The following is a 26,424-nucleotide window of genomic DNA, read 5'->3' on the forward strand; positions in this document are numbered from 1 at the left end:
TTTTTAGGGCCCTTTGACATGTAACTCATTTTATTTTTATAACAATCATAAAAGGTAAACAAAACAGCTAAGGAAATTAATGGAAAATGAATATTTCTGTCTGCTTACTACAATACTAAGAGCTACCATATATCGAGTGCCTACCCCATGACAAGCACTATAGTTGATAATTTCAATCTTCACAATCCTGTAAAATACTCTTTTTTATCCCCATTTCACACAGGAAATTGTAGCTGAGAGAGGTTAAGTAATTCTGTGAATTTGACCTGATAATGTAACTTCTCAAAACTAGAAAGTACTGCAGCTGGGATTCAAACCCAGGCAGTCTGATGACAGAGCCCATAATTCTAACCACAATCCTATTTTTGCCAAGAAAAGGAAACAGATGGCAGGTTCGTCAGCCCTCCAGCCAGTCCCTGACCTTCTAACTGTACCATGCCCATATACACTCACATCCCTGGACGAGACGGTCAATTCACGGACGTTTTGCGAAGAAATCTGCGTACAAAACTGAGACTTCAAACTGAAATCTCTCCACCAGACTTTAAATTAAAATGGAAATTTATAAACACATTATTCCCAATCAAATTATCGACTGTCTTCCCAGTGGTGCGTGTTAATTATTCCCATTTAAAAACCCAATATTAGGATGTCTTTAAATATTAACTTAAACTCAATGAAAAGAACAAACGCTTTCTGATATCTACTCTATCCGCAGGGCCCCTGATATGCACCCTAAGTTGAAGAACCACACATGACCCAGGATACATTATTCCTCGCTCAGGTACACTTTGATCAAGTATATAAACAGAAAAATACAACTACCAGTCAGAACAAATGAGAGCAGGCAGGTTTTTCTATATTATAATACTCCATAAAACATATATAAAATAAATATATTGTCCACTAGACCTCCGCCAGACAAGCAAAGAACAAAGAAAATGAGACAGCACACACAGCTACTCTTAGGACTCGGAAAAGATATTCTCTGTCATGTTTTATAAAAACAAACTTAAGCTGCTTCTAGTATTAATTGCTCTGCAATTTGAAATAAATTTTAACTAAAACAGCATTACTTGAAAACTCCAAATTTTGGCAATATTTAAATATATTTTAAGTGCCAATGTTACTGCCAAACACAATCCAATATACTACAGAAAAATTCACAAGGGGAATAAATATGCAGCTAGTATGCAGCTTAGATATGCAGCTGTTTTCATGAGGAAATTATCCAACTTTATAAACCTCACTTAAATAAGTAAGAAATTTTCAGAACATGTCAGCTGGCAATCGCTCAACCATGTGGCAAATGATACTTATTTACAGTGCATGTTATTTTAACCTGGCATCAGCTCAAGGAACTGGTTACCTACTGTGCGTATTGATACTGCAATACTGTCGAGACTAAGAGAAGCCAAGGAAAATCCCTCCTTCACTATGTTGGAGAGGAAAAAAAAGTTTATTTTCAACACCAATTCAAGACATTTTAACATCAAAATACCCGCTTTATTGAGGTCTCAAGTTTTAACAGTCCCACTTCTTAAAAAATTAATAAATGGAGTTTTTTTCCAGTTATTGTCAAGTAAATGCTCATAAGTAAAGAATTCAAATTAAAAATAGCAACAATTTAGTTGACCCTCTGGCAACTGAAAAGTGATTGTGCAGTTTTCCCACTTGAAGCTATTTTCTGTGAGTTTACCAGTAACTTGGTCATGATTTTCATCATGAAAATAAATTACAACTAAAAGAAAAGGTGATGTCAACATCAAGAATATTCTCATCAACCCCACTGACTCAATTCAAGAAGTATTATTGGAAGCCTAATTATAAACAGGCTTCAGATTTTCATACCAGATTCTAAACATGCTTAAATTCTAACGTCTTAGTCCTTTTCTAAGTAGGTATTTTAGTTGGCTTTAAGAATACCTTTCAAATAACATAATCAAAGATACTTTTGTTCTTATTTTAATTCTTGGAATTATAAGGCATAATCCCTAAATATAAAATAAGATTATGATTTATATTCACGAATTTGCTCATAAGAACACAGTCTCTATCATATCCTCACAAAATCCAATGCTTTTTGATGTTATAGACATCTTCAACAAGTAGTGCATTAACTAGAAATTTCCATGTAATAGATCAGAGAATATTAAAATCTATATCTTCCCAAAAGTACTTTCAATAGATTGGTAGCTTAAAAAAAAGAAGAAGAAGAAACCGAAATGCTGCAAATGTATACATGATCACCTTAATAATATACAATGCAATAATTAAATCCTGGGAACTGCTTTTCATAATTGAATAATGCCTAAATCATCTAGTACCTAAGAAAATAGCAAATGGAAAACTTAACACCTAGTAAAAGTATATTTCAGATAATGTTACAAGCAAACCATAAGCAGTATATACATTTTAATAAAAGCAATACTATCCACATTCCTAGCCAAAACAGAGATAATGCCTTAATGGATTTTCTTTCCAGAGTTCCAAAAGAAAGGATTATACAACCACAGATAGGTACTTTAAGTTTCTATAAAACTATTTGTTTCCTCCAAAAAATAATTACAAAACTATCAGTCATCTGGGAGTCCAGTAACCAAAGCACAATTGCAGTAAAGGATTTACAAAAGAACAAAAAGCCCACACTTACATGTCTCTTGAAATCACCCTGTTTTACTACTAGGTTCAAATTTAACACAATCACTCCCATGTCATCTTCTAAACTGTTTGGATCTTCCAATTTTAAAATGTGTTCAGTCGTTCTACAAGCAAAAAGCAACAAAAAAGGTTAGCACTTATTGGCAGTACTATGGAGTCTTATAATGCATCAGGAGTTTATGGTAAAAGTCTCCGACCTCCGAATAAGCGTCAGACACAAGTTAAAAAAGCACCAAATTCAGTGAAAATAAACCAACCATCTTCAGGGTAGAGAAAGTGTTGGGTATTGCCTAATTCAACAGTTGGTTAACTGATTCTTCTCCCCTATGGCCCAAATAAAATGTGAATACTTGTTTTAATTTTAAGTTAGGTAGGTTAATGAACCTGAATATTAACAATTGAAAGTATAAAATTCAATACACCTTTTAGAACACATGGAAGATTTAATATCTTCCATATTAGTCAACTCGAATACATGTGGGAGCTAAAAAGCAAAAATCATAGAAAAACTTACATTTTAATGCACTCTTTCCTTTACTCAGATTTGTTTTTCTGTTATTTGATATACACAAATACCATTTAACATTATCTTGAATTCCCTCTAAAATTCACTAAGAACAATTGGAAGGTAAAAACACAATACCTGTTAAGCTCAAGATCACTGAGAATGACAAATGCAGAACCCATAAAATCAGATGTAGTTAAATCTCGATCATATACCTACAAAGAGGGAGGAGGGCAGTAACACATTAATACGGTAAACCAGCTGAGTTTATCAAATTATTAATGAATGCAATAGGCTGAGAATTTTGAATTCAGTCTTCTAGATCTAAAAATAATTTGTACAGTACAGTAAAAGAAGAATTTAGCCAAGACAATGGGGAGAGCAAAATTATTCAAACTTGCCCATTTTGCCTACCACAGCCAAAACAACACCACAAAATACTTTTAAGGCAGTATTCACATGCATTAAAGTGTTATGCACAATGGACCACTCTCTGTAGTTTAAACGGTCTCTCATTAAAATTTAGTATTTTTCACGGTGAGCAGATCTGCCAATTAAATAGAAATTTGCTAAATATTCTATAGCAATCCCATCCTGCACTCAACTCATGCAGTTTTAACCCAGATGTTAGAGCAATTGATACTTACAACCGGTAGCTTAAAGCTCTATTAAGTATAAAGTTATTCCTAATGAGACAGGCCGTAGTACTCGTCGCCACGGCACTAGCAGTAATAATTCTTTCACATTCAGTAAGTTTAAATACAGTCAATAGAGATATTATTTTAAGTCTGATTTTTTTGTAGAGTATATATCATTGATCTGAGGAAAAAACATACAGTTTCAACAAAGGGTAAAAACAATTCCTTCCATACTAATATTTTAACCCAGTGCTTAAGAATAATAAAAGAATTTTTGGGAAGCTGACTTCTAAGAGGGCAAAGATTGCAGAGAAATAAATGGTTTTAATAAAAGAGCAGATGTGAAAGCCACCTGTGATTACCTTCACACGTAGCTTTTGGTCAAGGCTTTGTATTGGTAATACAACTATTTCATCCCAAACTGGATTCAAGTTCTTATATATGACTTTACTTTTGTACAGTGTCTTCCCATTCAGCTTAAATTTCACATAGGGATCGCTTGTGCCTTTAAAAGAAAAAGAGAGCAAGACAGGTTTTAAAAATATATGTAAAAGCCTAGTGTCTCCATTAAGTGAAGATTCTTTCCACACTCCCTAAGGCTCAAAGCATCTCACTGAGCACACTCAGAACAAACGTCTCCCTATGCAGAGACTGAAGGCCCCAGAGGTGGAGAGGAGAGAAATGAAACAATTTGGGGTAAATGACTGATTCTTCTTTGCTTTTAGTGGTAGAATATAAATGGGCTCCTTGAGCTGTTTCTGTTTTGTTTCATTGTGGGTACGTCATCACTATACCACAAAAATTCAAGAAATAAAATCCACCGGCACCAGCCAACAGTGTCAGGAGTCCTGGGGAGAAGTCTGCCCCTCCTAAGAATGGCAGTGACTCAGTGAAAAGAGAAAGAAACTGCGTTCCAACATTTGGCCAGATGGCTGACTCAACAGAACCCTGTACTTTAGAATATAATCATAATAAATAAATCAATCTCTGGAACCACTGGCTCAAAAGATGGGGCGACAGAGCTAAGACTGGAACTGGGGGCATAGAGATTAAATCGACAAAGTTGCCATTCTTCGCTGCCTCCCGCACCTGCAGCAAAGCATCGGACATTGTTTCTCCCGGCCAGCTGAACTCGGCATCAACCAGGCCCTCAGCTGGCCTTGGGGCGACACCCCTGACCCGCCCAGATTCTCCTGGGGAGCTTCAAAACAGATGCCAAAAAGAATCAATAATGTCCCTCCAGCCGCTATATCCAAAGCAGAAAGAAGGGCTGATGACGGACGCTCCTTCACACTTTTCAGATCAATGAGAAAAAACAAGCTCACAAACGTAATATACGAATTATGAGTTGTGCATGTGTTTTACACGCATGCAAGTGTGATCACACTTGGGACATACTTGTGCATTAATACGGAGTGAAGGATGAATAAAGAAGGCACAGACGAATGAATGATCAATGAGGGGATAAATGAAGGTCAGCTGATGATGCCAGAAGGAAAGAAAAAGATCTCATATAGGCAGCTATGACATTACAATTAATTGTGGAACTTAGAACTATGAATAAGTGCACAAAGACCAACAGTCTGTTTTGTTCACTAATATATCCCAGGTGCCTTGGACGGTGCCCAGCATAGGCCCCCACATATGTATTGACATGAATTCCTGATATTAAAGACAAGCCAATATAGTCTAAGAATATCACATCAAAAATTAACTAGGCTACTCTGTCACAAACATTTACCAAATTGTTAATACTCATCATTAATTACTTCAATTTTTTTTCCTGATTTTATGTTTCCATTTAGCTGCAGTATTAAAAATTACTGAAAATGGATGCAATACATTTCCCAACTATTTTAGCTGAAAGTAACATCACTATAGAGCAAGATAACATACATCATTTAAAAGTCTTAATAGATGAACCAAGGTATATAATTTTGGTAAGTTAGCCTCCCAGTACTGTGAGGCTACTAACTTTAAAATAAAGAAATTAAACTAAAAATATGCATATATATGTCTTCAACTCTCACATTTTAAGTTTGGCAACACAGGGGCAGAAGCCCAGCAGTCTTGATTTTAAACGTGGACGCACATACACACACACACGCACACACAACCACGCGGAGCTGCAGTTCTGAGCAGGATAGTAAAAATGAATGCATTCACAGCCATTCAGTGCAATACTCACTAGTGAGTGAGCAATCCGCCCCCCCCCTTTTATAGTACAAGAGAACACCTCTGGCAAGTCAGACTTTAACAATCATTCTGATATATATATAAAAAAAAAAGTAGGCGAAAAACTATAATAAAAAGAGGGCTTTAATTAAATGAAATCGCCACTCTGGGATCAGGCCTTCATGCTTGTCAGCGTACTCTCAAAATAAACATCTCAAAACTAGGCCTCGGTGGTGTCACTTTCTCACAGGCAAAGCATACTGGGTAATCCCCAGGCATCTTGACAGCTACATAATGTTCAAACTGTTTCACGGGTGAATGGCGGCAGTTGTGTGAAAGAAAATATTAATGTCTGGAATTAATAGAAAAAGGGACCAGGGTTTACAAAGCCAAACAAGGAAAGAGGGTGTCAAGTTAGTGCAGCGTTAATTGTTAGGGAAAACCTGAGAAAGCGGGGAGCACACTGTGATTTTTCTCTCCGAGCCTAAGTGTCTCACTGTCAGGGAAGTGACATCTCAACTAGGCAGGTTCTGAAAAGGGGTCGGCGGCTCAGGAATGCAACTCTCAGATTATACAAATGACGAGATGACACCTGAATGGGTGGACTTTAACCTTTTTCACTGAGAGTTTCATAAACAATGAGGCTCTTTGGAATAAAGAGGTAGGGTGGTACTTCGGGAGGGGAATGAAGCTAGGAGGCCAGAGACGGTTCTTCCATCCTGGGGCTGCCTTCATCCTGGAGCTGCCACCAATTCCATGCAAGACCCCATGGAGTCACACAACCTCAAATTTAGAATATCAAGGCGTTAAGCATCAACGGCTGGAGTTTCCTGCTCCATTCAAAATACGCTGTGGTCCTGTGTATGCCGAGAGAGATGAACAGCCAGCCACTCACTGGTCCTCCAAAAATGTTGCACCAATTTACACTCCCGACAACGTGTGTGCCAGTTCTTATTTCTGCTCGTACTCAATGACTCTATGGACTGTCAAGTCTCCCTTGGTCTGTACCTGTCAGGCCTGCTAAGATCGCTCACATGCCACAAACACTTACGGGTCACTTCGGAGCGTGGCTCAGTGTTAGGCACCGTGGGGTGTGACCAAAGAAAATCGATCCCAGATCCTTTTCTTCAGCACCTGGCGGGCAGCAGGCACACCGTAAACATAAGGCAAGGTCCAAGAGGTAAGTGTCAAAATAGAATTGAACTTGGGGGTTATGCTAATTCACAGGCAGGAGAGATTAGCTCTAGCTGGAGCATTGGTGGAGGCTGAAATAAAGGAGACGGGAATTGAAATATGGGTGGATCTTAACATGCAGAGAAGGACTGAGGTCATTCATTAGGAGGAATTGGTACTGCCGGTGAGAGGGGAAGGAGACTAAAATGACTCGATTTGTGTAGTGCCAAGCAAGCATTTCAATTTATCCAGAAATTAAGGGGAAAAAAATATGAGAAATAAAGTTTAAAAGGCAGGTTTTTGAGTCTGAGGCTGAAGTCCCCTAAAATAACAAAATGATTTTAGTTTTGTTCTGTAAGAAATACAGGGTGGTTTTGTTTTTCCTGTTCTCTCTCATTTTTATGTTTTAACAAATGTAAGACATGCACACAACTCTGAAAGGTATGAAATGAAAAGTAAAATCTCTACCCTCAACCGTTCCTCATTCCCATTCCTCAAATATACCAGTTTCCTGGGTGTTTTACAGGAAAAAATACAAGAATTGTTTTTAACTCGAAGGTAATCATATTATTTGCACTGGACTTTATGTTTTCACAAATCACATACCTTGGAGTTCTGTTCATACAAGCAATACAGATTCAGCAGGTTTTAATTTTTTTTCAATTGCTTAAATTTTCATTGTGTTATCGCATCTTAATTTATGTAACTAGTTACCAAATAATGGACATTTATGTCGCTTCCAATTTTGTTTTACTAGTACAAACAATACTAGGATAAGCATCCTTGTATGACTATCTTGGAGTTCATAAGTGATTACAGATTCAAAAGAAATTTTTAACATTGGAACTACTGGGCAAATGAATATGTACCTTTTCGGGTTCTGACAGTGTCAAATTATTGTTCCAAAGTTTGTCAAATTTACACTCCCATGAAGAGTATATGTTTTGTATTTATTTTTTTACATGCTCACCAACATTAGATGTTATAAACCTTTATTCTAAACCAATAGCTAGTGAAAAAATGGTATCTCCAGTTTTCTCTATTTTTAACGTTTTGAGTAAAGCTTAGGGTCTTTCATATTTTAGTGACCTACATTTGTATTTCTTTGTTAGGGAAATTCTTGTTCATATCATTTGCCCATTTTTCTATGGGCTCATGGTTTGTCATCTGCTTATGGATTTGAATGAATCCTTAATTATGGAAATCAGCCATTGGCTATAAATCTTGTCCTAATTTGTTTAAACACATTATATCTTGCAATAAGTTATTTTCATTTTTATTGAGTCAAATTTACCAAAGTTTTATTTACGGCTTTGTAGTTTAACATTTTGCTTAGAAGAAATTTTCTCACTATAAGATTTTAAATTAGTTCAGCTATGTTTCCTTCCACTGATTTTGTAGTTTTTCATTTTTTACACTTAAGCCTTTGGTCCATCTGGAATTATTTTAGTGTGAGGAGGGAAGGAAATTCAGGTTTACTTATGAGCAGGAGAGTAAAATGATCAGAGCCAAGCTTTAGAAATATAAATCTGGCAGCAGCTTATAATTCAGAAGGAAGAAGAAACAGGCTAAAGCAAAAAAAAATAAAACCTGGTAGTTGAGATAATACAGCACCAGGGCATTGAGGAATGAGGAGAAAGCTGCACCCACACCATAAGAGGTACCGATCCAGGTTTTCACAAAGCACTCACTCATCCGTGGAACACTCATCTCGAGAGATGCTCCAAGGACTGAAAGCGTTATGTCATCAAACAATTGGGAAAAACTGTTTACTCTTTCCTTACTTGGAACTTCACAATATAGAACAAAATATTAAACTTTGCCAAGAACTGCATCAAAGACAAACAATGACAACAATAAAAACAGTTTAAAACTTTTCTACTCTGTATTTTATAAAATTATTTAAGTATAGAAAACATTTTATTTGGACCACCTATGAATATAATATTAAACTCCTCCAAATCAAAGCTCTGGAAGGTAATATTTATTCCCAGGATTGCCTAATACGCATGGTAGAGGTATTATAAATATGTGATAAATGAATGAATAAACTTTAAAGTAAGATATGCATATTGGATTTAAATCCCAGGCCTTCCTTTTAGTAACTCTGTCACCTTGGGTAACTTACTCATTTCCTTATGCCTTACTGTCTTCACTTGTAAGATCGAAAAATACCAACCTCATAGGATTATTTTGAGAACTGAATGAACCAATATACTTCAGTGATAGCAGACTCCAGCCATTTACTGAGTGAGTCCCAAAGTTAGTGCTACTATTTTTAGTATTACTACTTAATTAAGTTAAAAGGGGGAGAGTGTATAACAATATATGTAGCACTAAATATTCATTTACTCAATTTTAGCTGTCCAAGATAACACATACTGATAATTTATCTCTGTAAGGTCCCTTCTATTGCCATCTCTAAAGGTGTGAAATTTATATCACCTTCTCTCTTCATAAATTGAATCGAAAACTCCTTATCTCATACACTTCCCACCAGGATCCATGTGGTTTGAGAAATTTTTCATGAAACAATCTGAGCTGTCCTGGAAGGAAAGGGACGTATAAAAACTAAGTATAGTTAGTATAACCACTAAGTATTCATGAGTACTGACTACCACCCTACCTACAGTCCTAGGGTTATCACAGAGGATTTCAAAGCACTTCACAGATATAGTCTGATGCAAATAACAGGCAGCTCAGTGAGAAGGACATACGACAACTTAAATCTATCATCAGGAGAGTCATCAAGAACCATATTATTTGAAGATTTTGTTCTCTTCTTGGCATTTTACTTATCATCTTGAAGGGCTGCTACCACATTGAGAGTATTATGGAAAAAATGGCCAGTAGCAACAGAAGTAGTCAATAGAATAGACAATATCATGTTGCCTGGCTCAAGAACCACTCTAATACGCAAATAAAAGAAGTCCGGAATGAAGCTTTAATTACAAACAACTTCTCTTTGCTTTTTCTAATATAACAACTCATAGCCATAGTAGAAAAAGTAGAAAGTCAAGATGCACTTAAAAAAAAAGAAGAAAAAGAAAGAAAATTACCACCATCTAGAAAAGCTTAATATGTTGATGTGTACTTAGACCTTACACACAAACACACATACTTTTCACAAGAAGGAATCAGCCTTCATATTGTATTTTTTACCTGCTGTCTTCAGTCAATAACACACCAGCCTCCTTCCATACCTATAAATATACTTTTACTAATCAGTTTAATGGTTATCAATGCGTATATTTGTGCATATATATGAAAACTTACTACATAATATAGTTTAAAAAACATCACTCCTAATTTGAACTAAAAATCCACTGCACTGAAAGCAAAAGCAGTATTTGCAGGCAAAACCCACTTATTTACTATCAGCAAAACTCATTTGCTAAGTTAAAAACTTTAACCATACAGTCTCTCCAAAAGAAAAGTCATCTTAAGCTAGAAAAGTTTCCTAATTAAATGCATTTCTCAGAGTAGTTGTTTGTTCATGAAAGGAAACTATCTCCATATTTTTACAAGTTTACATTTTGTAATATCTGATAATTTTTGTTGGCAGATCTTAATAGTTCAGATTCAAGTCAACAATTATTTACCGAGTCTGTAGGGAAATTGATCTGCATATAGATGAATGCATCCTGCATAAACAGTATTTGGAAACATATGAAAGGTATAAATTTGACTTTATTCTTATCTTCTGGCTTAAGAGTAATAAGTGACTATTCATTCTCTTTATATACATACATTTAGAACCTTCTCAATATACACACATATTTGGAATCTCTTCTTTTTGCCCGAAAAAGAACTAAACCTGATCTGTTTTTTATGGGGTCCACCAGTTCAGACTTTCTTTGAGGCTGGCTAAAATAAAAGAGCCAGATCTGATTTTCAGAAAAAATGCTACGGAAGATTTTTGCACAGCTGCTGCTGCCCTCTAGCAGTTAAACTGAGATTTTCAGATCAAGTTGTGCCCCAGTGCTGCATTCCTAACTGACTGCTTCAGAAACCACAATGGGCATTATGGAAATTCAGAGGGCATTTTTCCACAGTCACATGGGAAAGAATAAACTACTTTTCCTTTGCTGAGCAAAATTTATATCACTTAAGATAGCAGTAGGTTCAAGCCTAGCAGAATTCCAAGCCAGGTTTTATCCACTAAAATGAAATGAAGGGAAGATGCACATTCCCAGGTTCACCCTGGCCCATCCAACTGCATATGGCAGCTGCATGCTTCTTGGAGCTGTTCTTTTACTACCAACCATAAAAGAACAGTTTCCTCCTTAACATTCTACCAGCCTTGCTGTCTGTCTGTGTTTTGCCATTTAGCACATCCTGGTTGAACTATTCCAGAACTTTTCCCCTGAGTATGATTGACTTCCCTCCTCTAAGGGAGCCCAACCGCATATAACACCCCAATGGCCCCTTGGGCAAGGCCTGCCCACAAGTAGACTCTGAGATGTAATAGCTCCAAGCAATTTACCAAAATCCAAATTCTGAAAGAATTTCCAATGGCCAATTTAATCTACAGTGGGATCAATGATGTAAAGTTAGCAATTTTACCCAAACTTGTTAATTTGAACTATTTGAACTATTTATAAACTTCATATGGAATAAATAATGGGACATAGGGAGCTGTGAGGAGGGAGGTCCTCCTGGGGCCTCCTTAAACTTCCTTCAGCCCCACCCACCCCACCCCCAGACTCCCCTATCGTCCCCTACTCTCAGGCCTCTCCCCACCCGTCTTCCTCCTAATATCCTCTGTTTTTCTGTCCTTACCCATCCCCTTTCCAGGCTTTGCAGCCTAGGCTATGACATGTCCAGTCTCTTCTACCTTCTCTTTGGCCTGAGACAAATTAAATATTATTTAAAATTCTGTTTTTGTTTTGTCTTCATAACCAGTTAACTAATATGACCCAGAGACCTCCAAAGTTGTTTTTAAGTGGTCTCATCCAATAACTTTCTAAAAATAAATAGCTATAAATTTATAAACAGATGAAAGAAAAACATTGTCGATATATTGATAAATTCAATAAGTAAGCCATTTGGTGAATAGATTATTGAACACATTGGCTTTTGGTGAAGTGGTCATTAAGAGAAGAGGTGTGCACCCCTATTCTTGATCAGGTGATTAGAAGCACACAGGGGTGTGAACTTCTGCTTAGAGACATCATGTATGGCTGTCCCTGTACCACCAGAAAGGAAAGATCCAGGTTAAGTCAGAAGAGGACATAACAACATGACAAGAAGAAAGAGAGGAAAGGCAATGGCTGGGATGCAGCAGTACAAAGAGACTAGAAGGAGATAGGAGGAAAAGAAATAAGACAAGAGGAAACCAGAGAGCCAATGCACAGAGACACTAGCCAGAGTCTCTGTAAATGGTGAAAACTACCAGATCTATACATATGTCGGCTCTCGGTGTTCCAGAAACCCACGTTGCAAAGTACACGCATTATTAATACTTTAACATTCTCCCTTCCATTAAAAAAATACGAAAAATGTTCCAAGCCCAAGATATTGTTTAAGCATAAATCTAAGTCTAATGAAACGGACACCAGCCTTTATGGAAAAGAGAGAAAAGGACTGAAGTTTAGTAATAACACTAACAATGGGTGTGATCTCATTTAATCCTCCAAAAACTATAAGGGATAAGCACTATTTATATTGCTGTTTTAAGGATGAGGAAAGTTAGTGCATTCCCAGAGCCAAGCCTCAGATACAGATCCATTTCACTGTAAAGCCTTCAGAACTAGAGCAATTTTAAAACATAACTCCCCAACTTTTGATACTCCTTTCGTCCATAAGCAGGGTACCCATCCCATCCCCTTGAATCGGGGCAACCGCTCCCATCAATGCAGTATGGTGGGAGTGATGCAGTGTTCTTTCCAAGGCTGTGCCATAAAAGGTGACACAGCTCCTGCCTTGTGCCCTGGACCTTCATTCCTGGAGCCCTGAGCTGCCACATAAGAAGTGTGACAACTCTGAGGCCACCATGCTGTGAGGAAGCCAACGCTGCATGAATGGCTTCCTTTGGGGAACAGTCCTTGCCTTCCAGTCATCCCATCCCAGGCACCCAACATGGAGGTAAACAGGCCTTCAAGTCTTCAAGTGATCAGTCCCAATAGCCCAGCCTCTAAGTCTTCCCAGCTGAGGCCTCAGGCAATGTGTTGCAAGACAGGCCACTTGTGCCTTGTCTAAATTCACACCCCCAGAATTTAAGAACATATAGTTGTTTTGGGTTACTAAGATTGGATGTAATTTGATACATGGTGATAGCCTCTGGACTAATACCCTTCACCATTACATGCCATGCTCCCTGCCTCAAATTCAGCACGAGAATATTTGAGGTGTGATGGCATGATAGAACCAAATGCCCAGTGCTACAGCTGAAATCAAAATAAAGCCACGAGGAAATCACGGACATATAGAAATACACAGATACACCCTCTGTTTATCTCACTCTCTGGGTAAAACATGCACAGACCCTCAAGCAGAACACATCACATTGACATCACAGACAATGAAACAAAGTAAGCACAAAGAACTACTGGAAACACAGCATACAATGCTGCACGTATTATATTGGTATAGAAATGAACACATGATAAAACCACCTGCTATAGAGATGTCCCATTGAACCAAATGGAAGACATGCTTAATTAAATTCAAGTCAATGATCTTCAGTTGAGTGTAAGGCAATCTGTTACCTGCAGCAGAGATAGGAAACATGCGAATTCTGCTCCAGGGTACTTCATAGGAATTGGGTACAATCCCACTGAAAGAACAGGTGACTGACTCTATAAAGCAGGAGAGCATCAAGACCTTCTAATCAATCCATGAAGATGCATAGAGTATCAAAACAAAACCTACCACAAAAATCTCCAGAGAAAAGAGCTCACTTGTGGAAATACATTAAAGGCTATTAGGACAAACATGGGGGACTGAAGATAACTGTATCAAAGTGGGAAAGGAATCAACAGAAACAGCTTTCAAAACTCAGCTCCACTTGCTTGCCACGGGACCTCGGTGAAACCCAACAAGTGCAGGAAAACCAATGGCTACCCGTGTTCCAGGATGAGTGTTCGCATCTTTGAAAGTTTCAAGTTCGCTCTTGAGTGCTAGTCTTTCTGATACACTGGCCAAATCTGCTCCTGTGGCTCCCACACAAGCATACCAATAATCTCATGCCATCTGGAGTTCAGAGAAGGTACTCCAATGTGAAGCAAACCCCAATTTTTGCAAAATAAAAAGTACCGATTGTGACCTTTCCATACAGTAAAACATACAGTGTGGTGCTGGCACTTGAATAAAAGAACACAGCAGAAATCCAGGAAGCAGACCCAAATAGGTATTGCATTTCAATACAGAATTTAAAAAGTGGCAATCTAATTATTAGGAAAAGGAATATAGTATTTAGTCCTAGCTAATTAAATAGCCATGTTTTTCAAAAAGTAAAACTAAGTTCCTACTCCAGGTCAGTAATCAAAATAAAAGTGAGACAGTCAAAGAGAGAAATGAAAAATGTAAAACCAGACAGAAAAGGGAAGCAATATAGGTCAATGTGTACCTCTCTCAAGAGAGAAAAGGCCTTTCGAGGTACAAAAACAAAGGAAGAAACCATCCAGAACAGGATTGTAACACTTGAAAAGATTTTTGCAACAAAAACTTTAAAAACAAAATTAAAAGGCAAATGACAAATTAGAAAAATATATGTGAACATATCCAAGAACAAGAAGAATGAGCAACAGTGAAGGACGGAATAGGCTCTGGACAAAGGAGAAGCAAATATCTCACCTCCAGACATATCTAAGGGTCCAAATTTCTTAGTACAGATTAAAACAAAAACAAGATAATACTTTTTCTCTATCAAATTAACCAAGATAATCTATACCCAGAGTAGGTGAGAAACGGAAGTGGACCACTTATCCGCTATGGGTGGGTGAGTGCAACAGAGAAGTCTTTCTCAAGAGTGAGCTGGCAATTCTGCAATGAGAGTCTTGAAATGCTCAGATCGTGTGACAGAAAACATCCAACCCATTCGAATAAATGACTTGCAAAGACATGAAAATGAAAGTTGTACACACAGATTTAGGCACAAGAATGTTTGCTGTGGCATTATTGCCAATAATAAAAATGCTGAATGCTCCTGATCTGGAACATTGATGAAACAGAGAATGATGAATGATGCCCTCTGCAGCTTTTAATTTCTTCTCAAAATAAAATTTTTATGATTGTACAATTTTTATGATTATATATTTCTTCTTTAAAAAGAAAGGATACTTTTGTATTAGACTAAGAGAGAAACACGTTCTCCTTTTTATAACCGAGGGACACGTGGGTGTTTCTAGAACTCTGTGTTGTGTATGAGGAGCAGCGTAGAGCTTCCCAACTGGTGTGCTCTGAATGGGGCACTCTGAAGTGTTCATCCTCTCAGCCTCGGGGCAGCTCTGCTGGGATGGGGCCAGCCTCTCAGTGGTCCCTCCCATTTATCCTGCTGTGCCCAACAAAACCATCCTTTTCCTTTGTGCGTGCTGTGAAGTGCTGGGAGCCCTGGACGGTGGTAAGAGTCGTGGACTCCAGGTGCAAACCACCTGGGTTAGAACACTGTTGGGACATCACCCGGCAGTGACGGTGAGGATTAACCTATGCCTGTGCCTGTGGGGACATGTGGGCACGTGTGGGGACATGTGTGTGTGGGGGGTAACCTAGGAATTTACCGTAAACAGGACCTATTATTATTGCTGTGTCTGGTTTTAGTTATTCCTTGTTTGGGTTTTATTTTTGCGTTTTCCCTCTGGGAAAGGGAAGGACTTTATGGCATTTCCGCTGGTTTTATAATGCCCTTTCTTCCCAGTTTCTTCAGAATCTGTTGCACCTTTTGCACATCTTTTGCTTTTCTCTCTTTTTGAGATAGATTTTGTCCCCTCACCTTCCCCCCATGGGAGCAAAGAGTGGTTGTTAAGGGTGTTTTCCGAGATCAGTTCCTACTTTCCGTTTGTGAGACAGCAGAAATGAAAGAGAGACTGGGTTTTAAAGGTGCATTATTTGAATAAGGACTCTATGGTGGATTGATGGTTTTATTTTCCCCATATTAACTTTGACTCAGAAAATGCCCCTTAGATTTCATGGTGACCAACATGGGAAAACCCGGCGTGGATGAAGGCATCGCACTAGGTCATTGCTGCCTGGACTTTTGTATTGAATATATTGTAGTGATCTGATTTTTTAAAAATCAGTAAAAGGAAAATAGGACTGAAATCAGAGGTCCAGACATTTGAACATTTGGGTAGCAGTTCGATAATTTACGAAACACCTATTACATAGCCGAATTTTCACACTGGTGGGAGATCTTTAAATCTTTTGTCTAAACTATTCCTTTCAAATAGGAAAATGACTTACGCAATGCATTCGTATGAATGCAATGTGCAAATGAAGCTGTCCCTGCTCTGAAAACAAAGAACAGCCATCTACCTGTGTGGGGAATAGAGAGCAGTTTGCTGGATGAAGATGTCATGAATTTTCACCAGCTAAAACTCACATCACAAAGACCATCAACCCTCAACCTTCAGGCCTACAGCCAGTGATTTTTATGGCCTTAGTAATGTTACAGGGAGCTTCAGAGGGCTTTTCTTTCCCTTTTGCAATACTGAAAACTGGCCACCAGAGGGCACCAGCAACACAGTATTCTTCCAGTCCACAGCAGGACACACGTTATAACAGGGTTTTAATGCGAGGGCTGTTGTTTTCCAGGAATTAATGTTGTAGGATTTAAGGGGGTTGGAGCAGAGCATTTTTCCCAGGACAAGAGACCTGCTCATGTCACAAAGTTGGTGCTCAGGGCAGGCCTAGGAAACAGGGCTGCTGGCATGAGCACTACCAGCTCTAAGACATCGAAATAGCTTCTCGGCCACATTCCCTTCCATGGGATATTGAGCCAAGGTTCAACTTTCTCTATGCGTCAACCCAATTATGAAGCCGTTGGACTTAAAACTGATGGGTCATATCATATTGCTCTGCTTTATCAATGTCAAATTTTGAGACCCTCAAGAGGTACTAGACAATGGCTCAGATCAAGAACTTAAAACAGGCATGTGTCTTGTTTGGCCAAAAACTTTACACCTTGTAGAACCTTCCAGAAAACAAAATGAGAAGGAAATGGGGACTACAAAGGAGTAAAAGGAAGAATCAGGAGGAAGAAGAGGGGAATAGAAAGATAGAGCGACAGGGTGTTGGTTCAAAACCTTAGGAGCTTCCCGGGTGAAATCTGAAATGGGCTCCCATACACAGAGGGCAAGGAGAGATCCAAGAAAGGGGCAGCCACTCCAGACTGGGTGGTGGCAGGTTTCATAAGCAAGAGAACTTACATAGGAAGCTTGTCTTGGGCTGCCACAAGACAAGTAGATCTCTGCAGCTGCCCGCCAGAATCTTAAAAGTTGATATAGAGGCCTTAACGGGTTCCATCATGTAAAGTGTCCAGATGGCGTCAACAACACATTGCTCTCTCAAGGCTGCGTCCTTGAACACGGCTCCCACTGTGGGAACGGTGGGCAGAGCGTACATTCCAAGGACAAGGGGAGGGGGTGAGGAGCCTCTGATGACCCAGGTCCAGCTGGAGGGTCAAGTGCCGGTCGTGTCCTGTCGATGACCTCCTCCAACACAGGGAAGGGGGAAGGGTTAGACAGAGACTAAGAGAGATCTGCAGACGGGCAACAGGCAGTAACCAGGACAGAGCAGAGAGAGGAGGAGGGCTGTGATTTTTCTCCTATAGATCACTCAAGAAGGCGAGCTCAAGGCAATGCCTGGACATTTCACAGCATTCGAGTGAGGCTCATCCTTAGAAAGACCACTATCGCAACCCAAGTTGCCCAGCAAAAACACGGGGCTGCTTCATTAGTACTGGGCTCCCCAATACTGGATTGAGTCCAGTAAAGGCTGAAGGATGACACGCCAGAGAGTGGAAGGAAATTCTTGAAGAACTGGAAAATGACCTGTAAGAAGCAACCTTCTAAATGTGGCCACGCTTCTAGAACGACCTAATTAAAACTTCTCAGCCTCCCATAATATGATCCTTCTATCCACAGTGACGTATGGATGGATAGGCATGTTCATGACAGTGAGTTATTACTTAGTCCCTCACTAACTTTGTTCTTTTTAATGATCTGTAGGTTTTGCTGGGTCTATTCAGTGTATACACACACACACACATATTCCATACAAAGGATAGAGATGTTGACAACTAAACACCCTGAGGTGCCCTGGGTGACAACTACACACTACTTTCCCGACACCATTGCATACCCTATGCATTGTTCTGAAGCCAGAGCTCCCTCCTGGTTCTGCCCAAAGAACAATCAACAGCTTTGTGGTTTAACGAACTTCACCAAAACCCCCAGAAAATCTCAAAATCCCACCTTGATAGTCTGTTTAACAAACCAGCCCTGTGTTTGAGGCAGAGAAGTGAGAGATCTAGATAAAATGTTCACAGCCCTTTTTACACCAAGGAAGTCCCTTGTCCTGATGTTGTGGTGACAGAGAGGGGGTGCCCTGGTTTCCGAGAGGCGCCTCCCCACGTGTTCCTGGATGGCGAAGTGACCAGAAGTTCCAATCCTAAATCATAAACCCTCTAAGCCCCTCTTCACACCTTTCCTGAGGTGTGTCAAAAATGTCTTTTCCTGAGAGGGATACCATGACTCTTCCCTTTACTGCCTGTGAAAATACAGAAGAACATGAGTTCTCTACCCAATCTTTCCAGATTTTTCTGCATTATTTTATATCATATTCCTGAAATGCTTCCTTAGATACTTAATTTGAAAGCATGAGTGTCAATTCATGTGATCATGTCAAGTGATCAAGAGATCACTTCCTGATTAGATTATATCTCCTTTATTTTAAATACAATTTTTACTTTGCCAACTCTAAAAAGCAGTTTCTTAGAGCAAAAATCCAAATCAGATCATAATATTCTAGACCAAGGTGGGCAAACTGGCCCCTGGTCAAATCCAGCCCAAGACAACTGTAAATCAAGTTGTATTGGAACCCGGTGGTGTCCATTAGTTTACACACTATCTATGGCTGTCTGGCCCTCCTCCAGCAGAGTTGAGTAGTTGTAAGTAAGCCCTTATGGCCCATAAATCCTAAAATACTTATTTTCTGGCCCTGAACTGAAAAAGTTTGCCAACCCACGTTCTAGAGGGAGAGTTACATAAGCAGTAATGATTACATAACAACCCAAAGAAAATATCGAACTCTTTCCTTAGCAGAGAATGACTCATCAAAAATGTTATTTCTCCCCAAAAATTCAAAAATGAGACCGCGCAATTGACTTAACTATCTTGGAGCAGCTCCTCTACAGTCAAGGATGCAACAACACACATCAACAACCCTTTGAAGGCCTCCCTGTCATAACTGAAAATCACTATTTGATCAATCTGATCTATTATATTTTAGAATGAAACATTAAATACATGATTCAATATATAAGGAAAATAAAACATAAACAAACTCCTATGCTGAAGATGGAGCATAGAGAGAGGGCACAGGGGTACTGACAAATTGACCCAAGCCAAGGACCGACTGCTCAGGTCACGATGGGGATGTTGACACAGACAAGCTCTGTACTGGGAGTCAGGGACATGGGATATTTTCATTATTATTATTCATTAATAACTCTAATAACACATTATCAGTTATTGACTATTTGCTATATGTATGGCACTATGCAATATATACTTTCTTTTTTTCAACTCTTATAACCACAGTATAGGGCAAGTTACATCATGCCCATTTTACGGATGGGTAAATTAAATTTCAGAGAGGTTGAGTAAGCTTCCATAAGAAGACCCAAGCTGAGAAAACTAGACTGTACTGTCCAAATCCTCTCTCTGTTCCATGGAGCCACCTAGTGGGCCCCGAGTCCTGCCCCAACCTCTGCCTCCCCACGAGACCCTGATCAAGTCATTTAGTGTCTGTACTTCAATCTCCTGAATTGAAGATTCTGTTAAGTCAGTGGTTGAAGCAGGTGATTTGCATGATATCCTGCATCTCTAAAATCTCGTGAGTCCTTTTCCTGACTTGAATCACCAGGTCCCAGTTGAGAACCAGTGCAGTGCTCGTCTCTTTGAAGGGACTCAATCATGCTTGCTGAGGAAAGGAGTGAGTAAATGAACTCTGTTCCCTTCTGGGAAGATGTTTTCCCTCTTACTACAGCCTTTAATACTCCTTTTCTTTAAGTCTTGCAATTAAGTTGGATATCCTTAATGAAGAACTAAAATTTATTAAAAGCATTCTATGTGCAAACCACCAGTATTGCACAGTAGGGTGTACAAAGATGAATAAAATAGTCTCCCAGCTAATATAGTGCTAATACCTTAACAGGAAGGATCAGTCACTTATCCAATTAAGGATAAAAGTGTATATTTTATAGAGGTAAATTTTTTACAGGACTGAGATGAGAGGGAGCCTGTGTCTGTGAAAAACTTACAAGACTACAAAGGAGGAGTACCATTTGAATAGATATTGAAGGATATTTAGTGTTGCAACAGTCAGCTATCAATCTGATATCTACAGAATTGGAGAACACGTTATATAGAATAAATACTGTAAATTTATAGATAATTCAAAAATTCTTTCATATTTATTACTTCAGCATATCACATAGTTCTTTGTACCAAATTATGTTAATTGGGCTAGTATCAAATAAAATTATGTTCAGAGAAAACAAATTAAGTAAAGTTTGAGACCAATACTGGAAAGCAAATACATAATGAGGTCTAGCCCTGGGAAAAGAAAATGTGGCTAAGAGAGAGGTAAACTTCACCTACCAGGAGAAGCATATGTTTCTTTTCAAATGCCAGCGCCCACTAGTAGACAGTAGCTGCCTAGGACAACGGTTCTCACAGTGTGGTTCCTAGACCAAAAGCATTGGCATCACCTGGGAATTTGTTAGAAATGCAAATTTTTGGATCCCACCCTAGACCTGCTGAATCAGAAACCCTGGATGGGGACAATGTGTATTTTCATATGCCCTCCAGGTTGTTGTGATGCTCACTCAAGTTTGAGAACTACTGCTCCAAAAAACTGTGTTGGATAAAATTCTGAGATTGTGTTGGGTTCCACAGAACATACAGCTATATTGATAAGTAAGGTCAGTCCAGGCAAAGGAGGCAGGTGTGGGAGCACATGAGCCAAGAGTTATGATCCCTGCCTACATCAACAGTGGACATTTGAGTGCTTCCGGAGTGGGCTCCGGAACATACCCTGGTCACTAACTTAATATTTGTGAAAATTAAGCAGAAATTAATATAGTCACAGTATAGGGAGGCATGCCACACCCCCAAGTATAGAAAAAGAACTGGCTGGGAGGGGGCTATTTGCTTAATAAATAATGATTAATGTTTCCAATAAATATAAGAAGACAGACAAGAACAGTTACCACTGGTTATAAATGACATAGGTGCTGGAACAGCACAGTTTATAACCTAGACTCCTTATTAGGTATTTATACTTCGATAACATTAGGTTTACACAAGATAAAGCCAAACTGTCATGTGATGTTTTAATTGTGATGAAACTATGCAGATAGACGTGACAATGGCTGGGATTAGAGCACAGACTACAGTCTCTCCTTTGGCCCTAAAACAGCGAGACACAGAGCAAACACACATAAACCCCATTGTTTCAGTCATTTTCTACTATATACATGGCTTCTTCATCATCTGCTAAGTTTACTGACCATCTACTAGGAATCTGCTGTAAGTGTATCAGGATGACATATCAAGGGTGGTGTCACCAGATAACTCACATCAATAGGAGAAAGAAGCAGAAAAGATGGGAAAACTGGAAAAGGGGCAGCTGGCCCGTAGAAGAGGTCCAGGGCCTGTGCACATCTCCAAAGTTACATACTATTGGAGGTTTCCAAAAACTTAAAACAGAGCACGTTTCTTAAAGGTTTAGAACACTTTCTTCCTAGTAAAGTTAAATACCTTCTCCACAGAACAGACTTCTAATCTCTAGATAAGTTTTCAAAAAACAAGCTTGATGGTGATCATTATTTGACAGAAGCACCCATGGACACCAGGCAGGTTCAGAGAAAGAGTCAGGATATTCGTAGGAGGAAACTTTACACTAGTTTATGATCATGTCCCTTAGATGTTATTTCAGGTGTGAAATGCTATCTGCCCCGAATCATTAAAAGCCATAAGAAATACATCTATTAAAATGCATACATTTATAACAATAGCACACAAAGACAGAACAAAAGAAGTTTCACAATTGATAGATAAGAAATTATGATTTTGAAAGAAAATACTATTTACCAATAGGTAGAAAAGGAGATTTTTTTCACTACTTTGAAATCCTACAACTGAGAAAATACAAAAAGATACACAGAGAGACAGAGAGAGATACTAATTTGTTTTCTTTAAAAAAGTGGGCATATTTTATATAGCCCTGAAAGATGGAAGTCAGGTGAGATCAGATTGATGGAAGGCTCCATAGCCCAAAACATGAACAGTAGAGAGTCACAGCAAAAAAGGTTTCAGGGGCAGAGGTGGGATGGGAGGATGGGAGGGTGTGTGGCAGGTGAATCAGGAATGCTACAAGCTTGGAGGCAGCAGATACGGGAAGCAGAAAATGGCCTGAGCTGTGGTTGTGGCTGGTTGGCACAGCATATGCAGAGCATCTGGGTGGGCCAGAACTGTCCTCTCCCCCTTGTGTCAAGCAATGACCAGCAAGGGCACTTGACTGCAAGCAGGAACAGTGAGCATGAGCAGTAATCCAGAGAGGAAGGCTTTAGGTGGCAGGTGATAACCAGGAGCTGGTGATGACTAGGAGGAATGGGAAGGAGCCAGCCTGAACTACAGGCTCACCCGGTCCAGCTGCTCGTCCCAACCCTCTTCACTCTCAGAGAAGGCAAGATGCAATAAGCAAAAATAGCATCCAGATACGGTGGAACAGGGTCACACAAATAAAAAGATGAGCAGCAAACACAACAAACTGATATCCAAAGGATCAAGCATGCAACGGATTTTAAATGTATACCTAATACTCTCAAAAACAGGACGGCATCATCTCATTCATGAAACAATAATAGGCAGTTATAAAAATGAAAGCAATGACAAGTCAATAGGTGAACGCAATGGCCCAATGGTAAGCTGAAAGAAAATGACTAAGCTGGAAGACCAAGCTGAGAATTCTTCTGAAAAGGAAAAAGTCATGGGAAGAATGAGAAAGAAAAGCTAAGAGAGACAGCAGACAGATAAAAGAGTCTAGGAGGCCCACCCTTCGTTTCACAGGTGTTTCAAAACAGAGTAGAGGCAGCAGCAGGAGAAATTGGCAGCAGCAGGAGAAATTGGCCAAGACCTGAAGAAAGACACAAAATTCTTTAGAATAAAATGGTCCTGCCTACTAAACAAAATAAATGAAAAAAGACCACAAAGGAAAAACAGATATGTTTGCCTATAATGAAAAGTAAAACCTCTGAAGGACAAAAGAGGCCATAAAAATGAGGGATAAGCAACCGACTAGGAGAAAAGTATTTGCAACATATAATGAGCAAATGTTAATGCTGAAAATTATAAAGAATTACAAAAATTTAGAAGAAAAAACTCAATTGAAAACTGGGCAAAGGATACAGAGAGAAATTCACAGAAGAGTACATACAAATGGCCACGTTCATCATGATCGTAATCCAGGGAGCACAGTCGACACCCGACCCACGAGACTGTTGAAAACTCAGAAGAGTGATGGAAGTAAATATTCAACAGTGACAAGATGGGGAACACGTAAACACAGTGTAGGAGAGAGCAGACTTTGTCCATTTTGGAGAGCAATTTGCCAGCATCTTTCAAATTTAAAACCGTGCATCTCCTGGAGCCTATACTTGCATTTCTGAGTTCTGTCCCAGCTGCTAAAAACAATTAACTTTTATTAAGTGCTAGAAACCAGAGGTAGTTTTTAAGCCCTTTATATAAGTTACTATATATCCTTCCAAGAGCCTATAAGGTAGGTTAATATTACTATCCTCGTTTTACAGATAAGGAATCTAAGGCACAGAGGGTCAAGGAGCATTTCTTAAATCAAACACCAATAAATGGAGAAGCCGCGATTTGAGCTCAGGCAGTCTGGCTCCACTGTCTGCTCTTAAAGACACGCTATTTTTTTCTAAGATACATCCTTATCTATATACAAAGGCATACACAGGATGTTCATTGTGGCATCATTTATATTGCTGAGAAAGGAGGAGGAAAACAGCTATCATTAGGAGAGAAACAGATAAATAACACTTCATACTATGGAATATTGTATGGTATTTAAAAGAAAGATATATTTACATGGAAAAGCATGGTCAATCTTGAACACATATTGTGAAGTTAAAAAAGCTTATTGCTGAATAATACGGACATTACAATATCATTTTAGTTTAAATATATATATGTATGTGTATACGTGTGTGTGTGAATACACAGAAACAGGTGGAAAAGGTGAACAAATCAATCACATACAGGGAACAGATGTTATCCCGAGGGAGGGGAGCCCAGTGGGATTTCAGGGCAGGAAGGAGCGCGGTTCAAAGGGCATTTCCATCTATGTGTATTACGTGATGAGGATGCTGATGATTATTATTAATTTAATAATAGAAAAAGACAGTAAGATTCAGCATGTCTAAATAATCTGCTGCAAATGCCTTGATACCTGGAGAGGCTTAGATTTGAGCTCCATAAACCATGCTGAGATAGAAAAGACTAACAACGTGGATACAAGGGGAGAGAGAAAGGTTTGCAGACTACAAACAGCTTATCAGAGCCAGGCCTTACCACAGCGATCTCGGATGACCAGGTTCCGGCCTTCCTTCAGGTGTATGGTGAGGAGGTAGGCAAAAGGGCTGGGCAGGTTACTCAAGCCATCGCCAGCTTCCCCGAGGGTCTGCACAGACGGAGAAGTAAGTCAGTTGTCTTGGGCCCAAGGAACTGAGCTTCAGAAACACTTCTTAATTTAAGGAAAAACAAATGCTCACTACAATGGCAAATCTTCAGTGTCATCTCCCACTCCCACTCCCTCTGATGACTTGGTTACACTGCTCTGTTAACATGTTCTCTCTACTTCTCCCCAGTGGGATTCTATCAGCATTCAGCGGCCATCATGATGATATCTTTGCAATATTAACTTTTCAAGAAGAATAGATAAGTGGTATAAATATAACTCTTTCATTTCCTGCAGGATTCTTTATGCTGTAACTCACGGTGGAGCACGGAGAGAGGAAATAGCGTGCAGAAGTGCAGCTGTGGGGTTAGCTCCCACGACACGTGTCTACATTTCCAAACTCAGATATAATGTCTCCCTTATCTCTTCTCACCTTCCCACCAACCTCTATCAACTCGGGTACACCTCCTCTGCCTGGAAGAAAAAAATTTCAGCTCACAACCACTCAGCTGCTCACCCACTGAGCCTGCATGTCCATCCCACACACGGCCCTCCCCTGTGTCCATAGGTGCCTCACTTTGTCTCTATGCAGCGTTCTCCCACCTTCTGCATATTTTTATTTCATTTTCTGGCTCCCCCTATTGGTGTCCCCTACTCTTACCCTCACAGTCTCACCTCCCCCTAATGCAGTTCACTTCCCTCTCCAGGAATGCATCAACTCCTATGGGCATGCCGCCAAACTTGTCTATTTTTGAATATTTATTAAATGAATCCAACTGAAGTTTTGAACTACAGTTTTGCACCAGTTCAAATTTTTGTCTTTCCAAAGAGAAAGGACAGATAAAATAATTTATCGTTCACTTATTTGACATTCACTTAATCGAGCCCGTGGCTAAGTCACCCTCCACAGCCTTCTTTTGAAAGTTTCCCTGTCCACGTTTCAAAGCACTTCAAAATGACTTTGTCTCCTGTATTATCTCACTCAATTTCATAGCTGCTCTGTATTTTTAGAAGAATCTATCCCACTCTGACAAATCAACAGACACTGAATTCCTCTTGTCCAGCTATAATTCACAAGGCCTGTCTTTGTTGGTGGATACGGTTCAGCATTCTTTAGAAATGAAAGAGGCAAAGAAACACAGATCCAAACATCTGATAAGAAATATTACAATATTTACTTTAGTGTTTGTTTTTAAGAACTGTCACTCACAGATTGCTCTTCAAACTGTTGGGATGTCAGAGAAGCATTTAGATCCACACTTCCACAGAGCTTCTGTAAATAAAAAGAAAAAAACTCTGCTTTAAAAAAGCAAAAGAAAACCAACTTGCAAGGATATCCTTTATCAGGTC

General features: G+C 39.2%; 1 protein-coding gene across 3 annotated transcripts in view; it reads right to left on the reverse strand.

Annotated features, from left to right (window-relative positions):
* The window catches only part of MCTP2 (multiple C2 and transmembrane domain containing 2), a 232,977-nt gene that overhangs the window by 142,699 nt on the left and 63,854 nt on the right, over positions 1–26,424 (reverse strand). For all 3 annotated transcript variants that reach the window (XM_087428888.1, XM_087428886.1, XM_087428887.1), the window contains 5 exons: positions 26,285–26,347; positions 24,969–25,077; positions 4,167–4,309; positions 3,305–3,381; positions 2,654–2,765 (listed from right to left, as the gene is read on the reverse strand). In XM_087428888.1, coding sequence (XP_087285014.1) covers positions 2,654–2,765; positions 3,305–3,381; positions 4,167–4,309; positions 24,969–25,077; positions 26,285–26,347 — 504 coding nt within the window. The remainder of the gene's footprint in view (positions 1–2,653; positions 2,766–3,304; positions 3,382–4,166; positions 4,310–24,968; positions 25,078–26,284; positions 26,348–26,424) is intronic.

The sequence above is a fragment of the Ceratotherium simum genome, chromosome 3, assembly GCF_057802395.1.
Source record: "Ceratotherium simum simum isolate JZ-2026a chromosome 3, ASM5780239v1, whole genome shotgun sequence".
NCBI classification, from domain to species: Eukaryota; Metazoa; Chordata; class Mammalia; order Perissodactyla; family Rhinocerotidae; genus Ceratotherium; species Ceratotherium simum.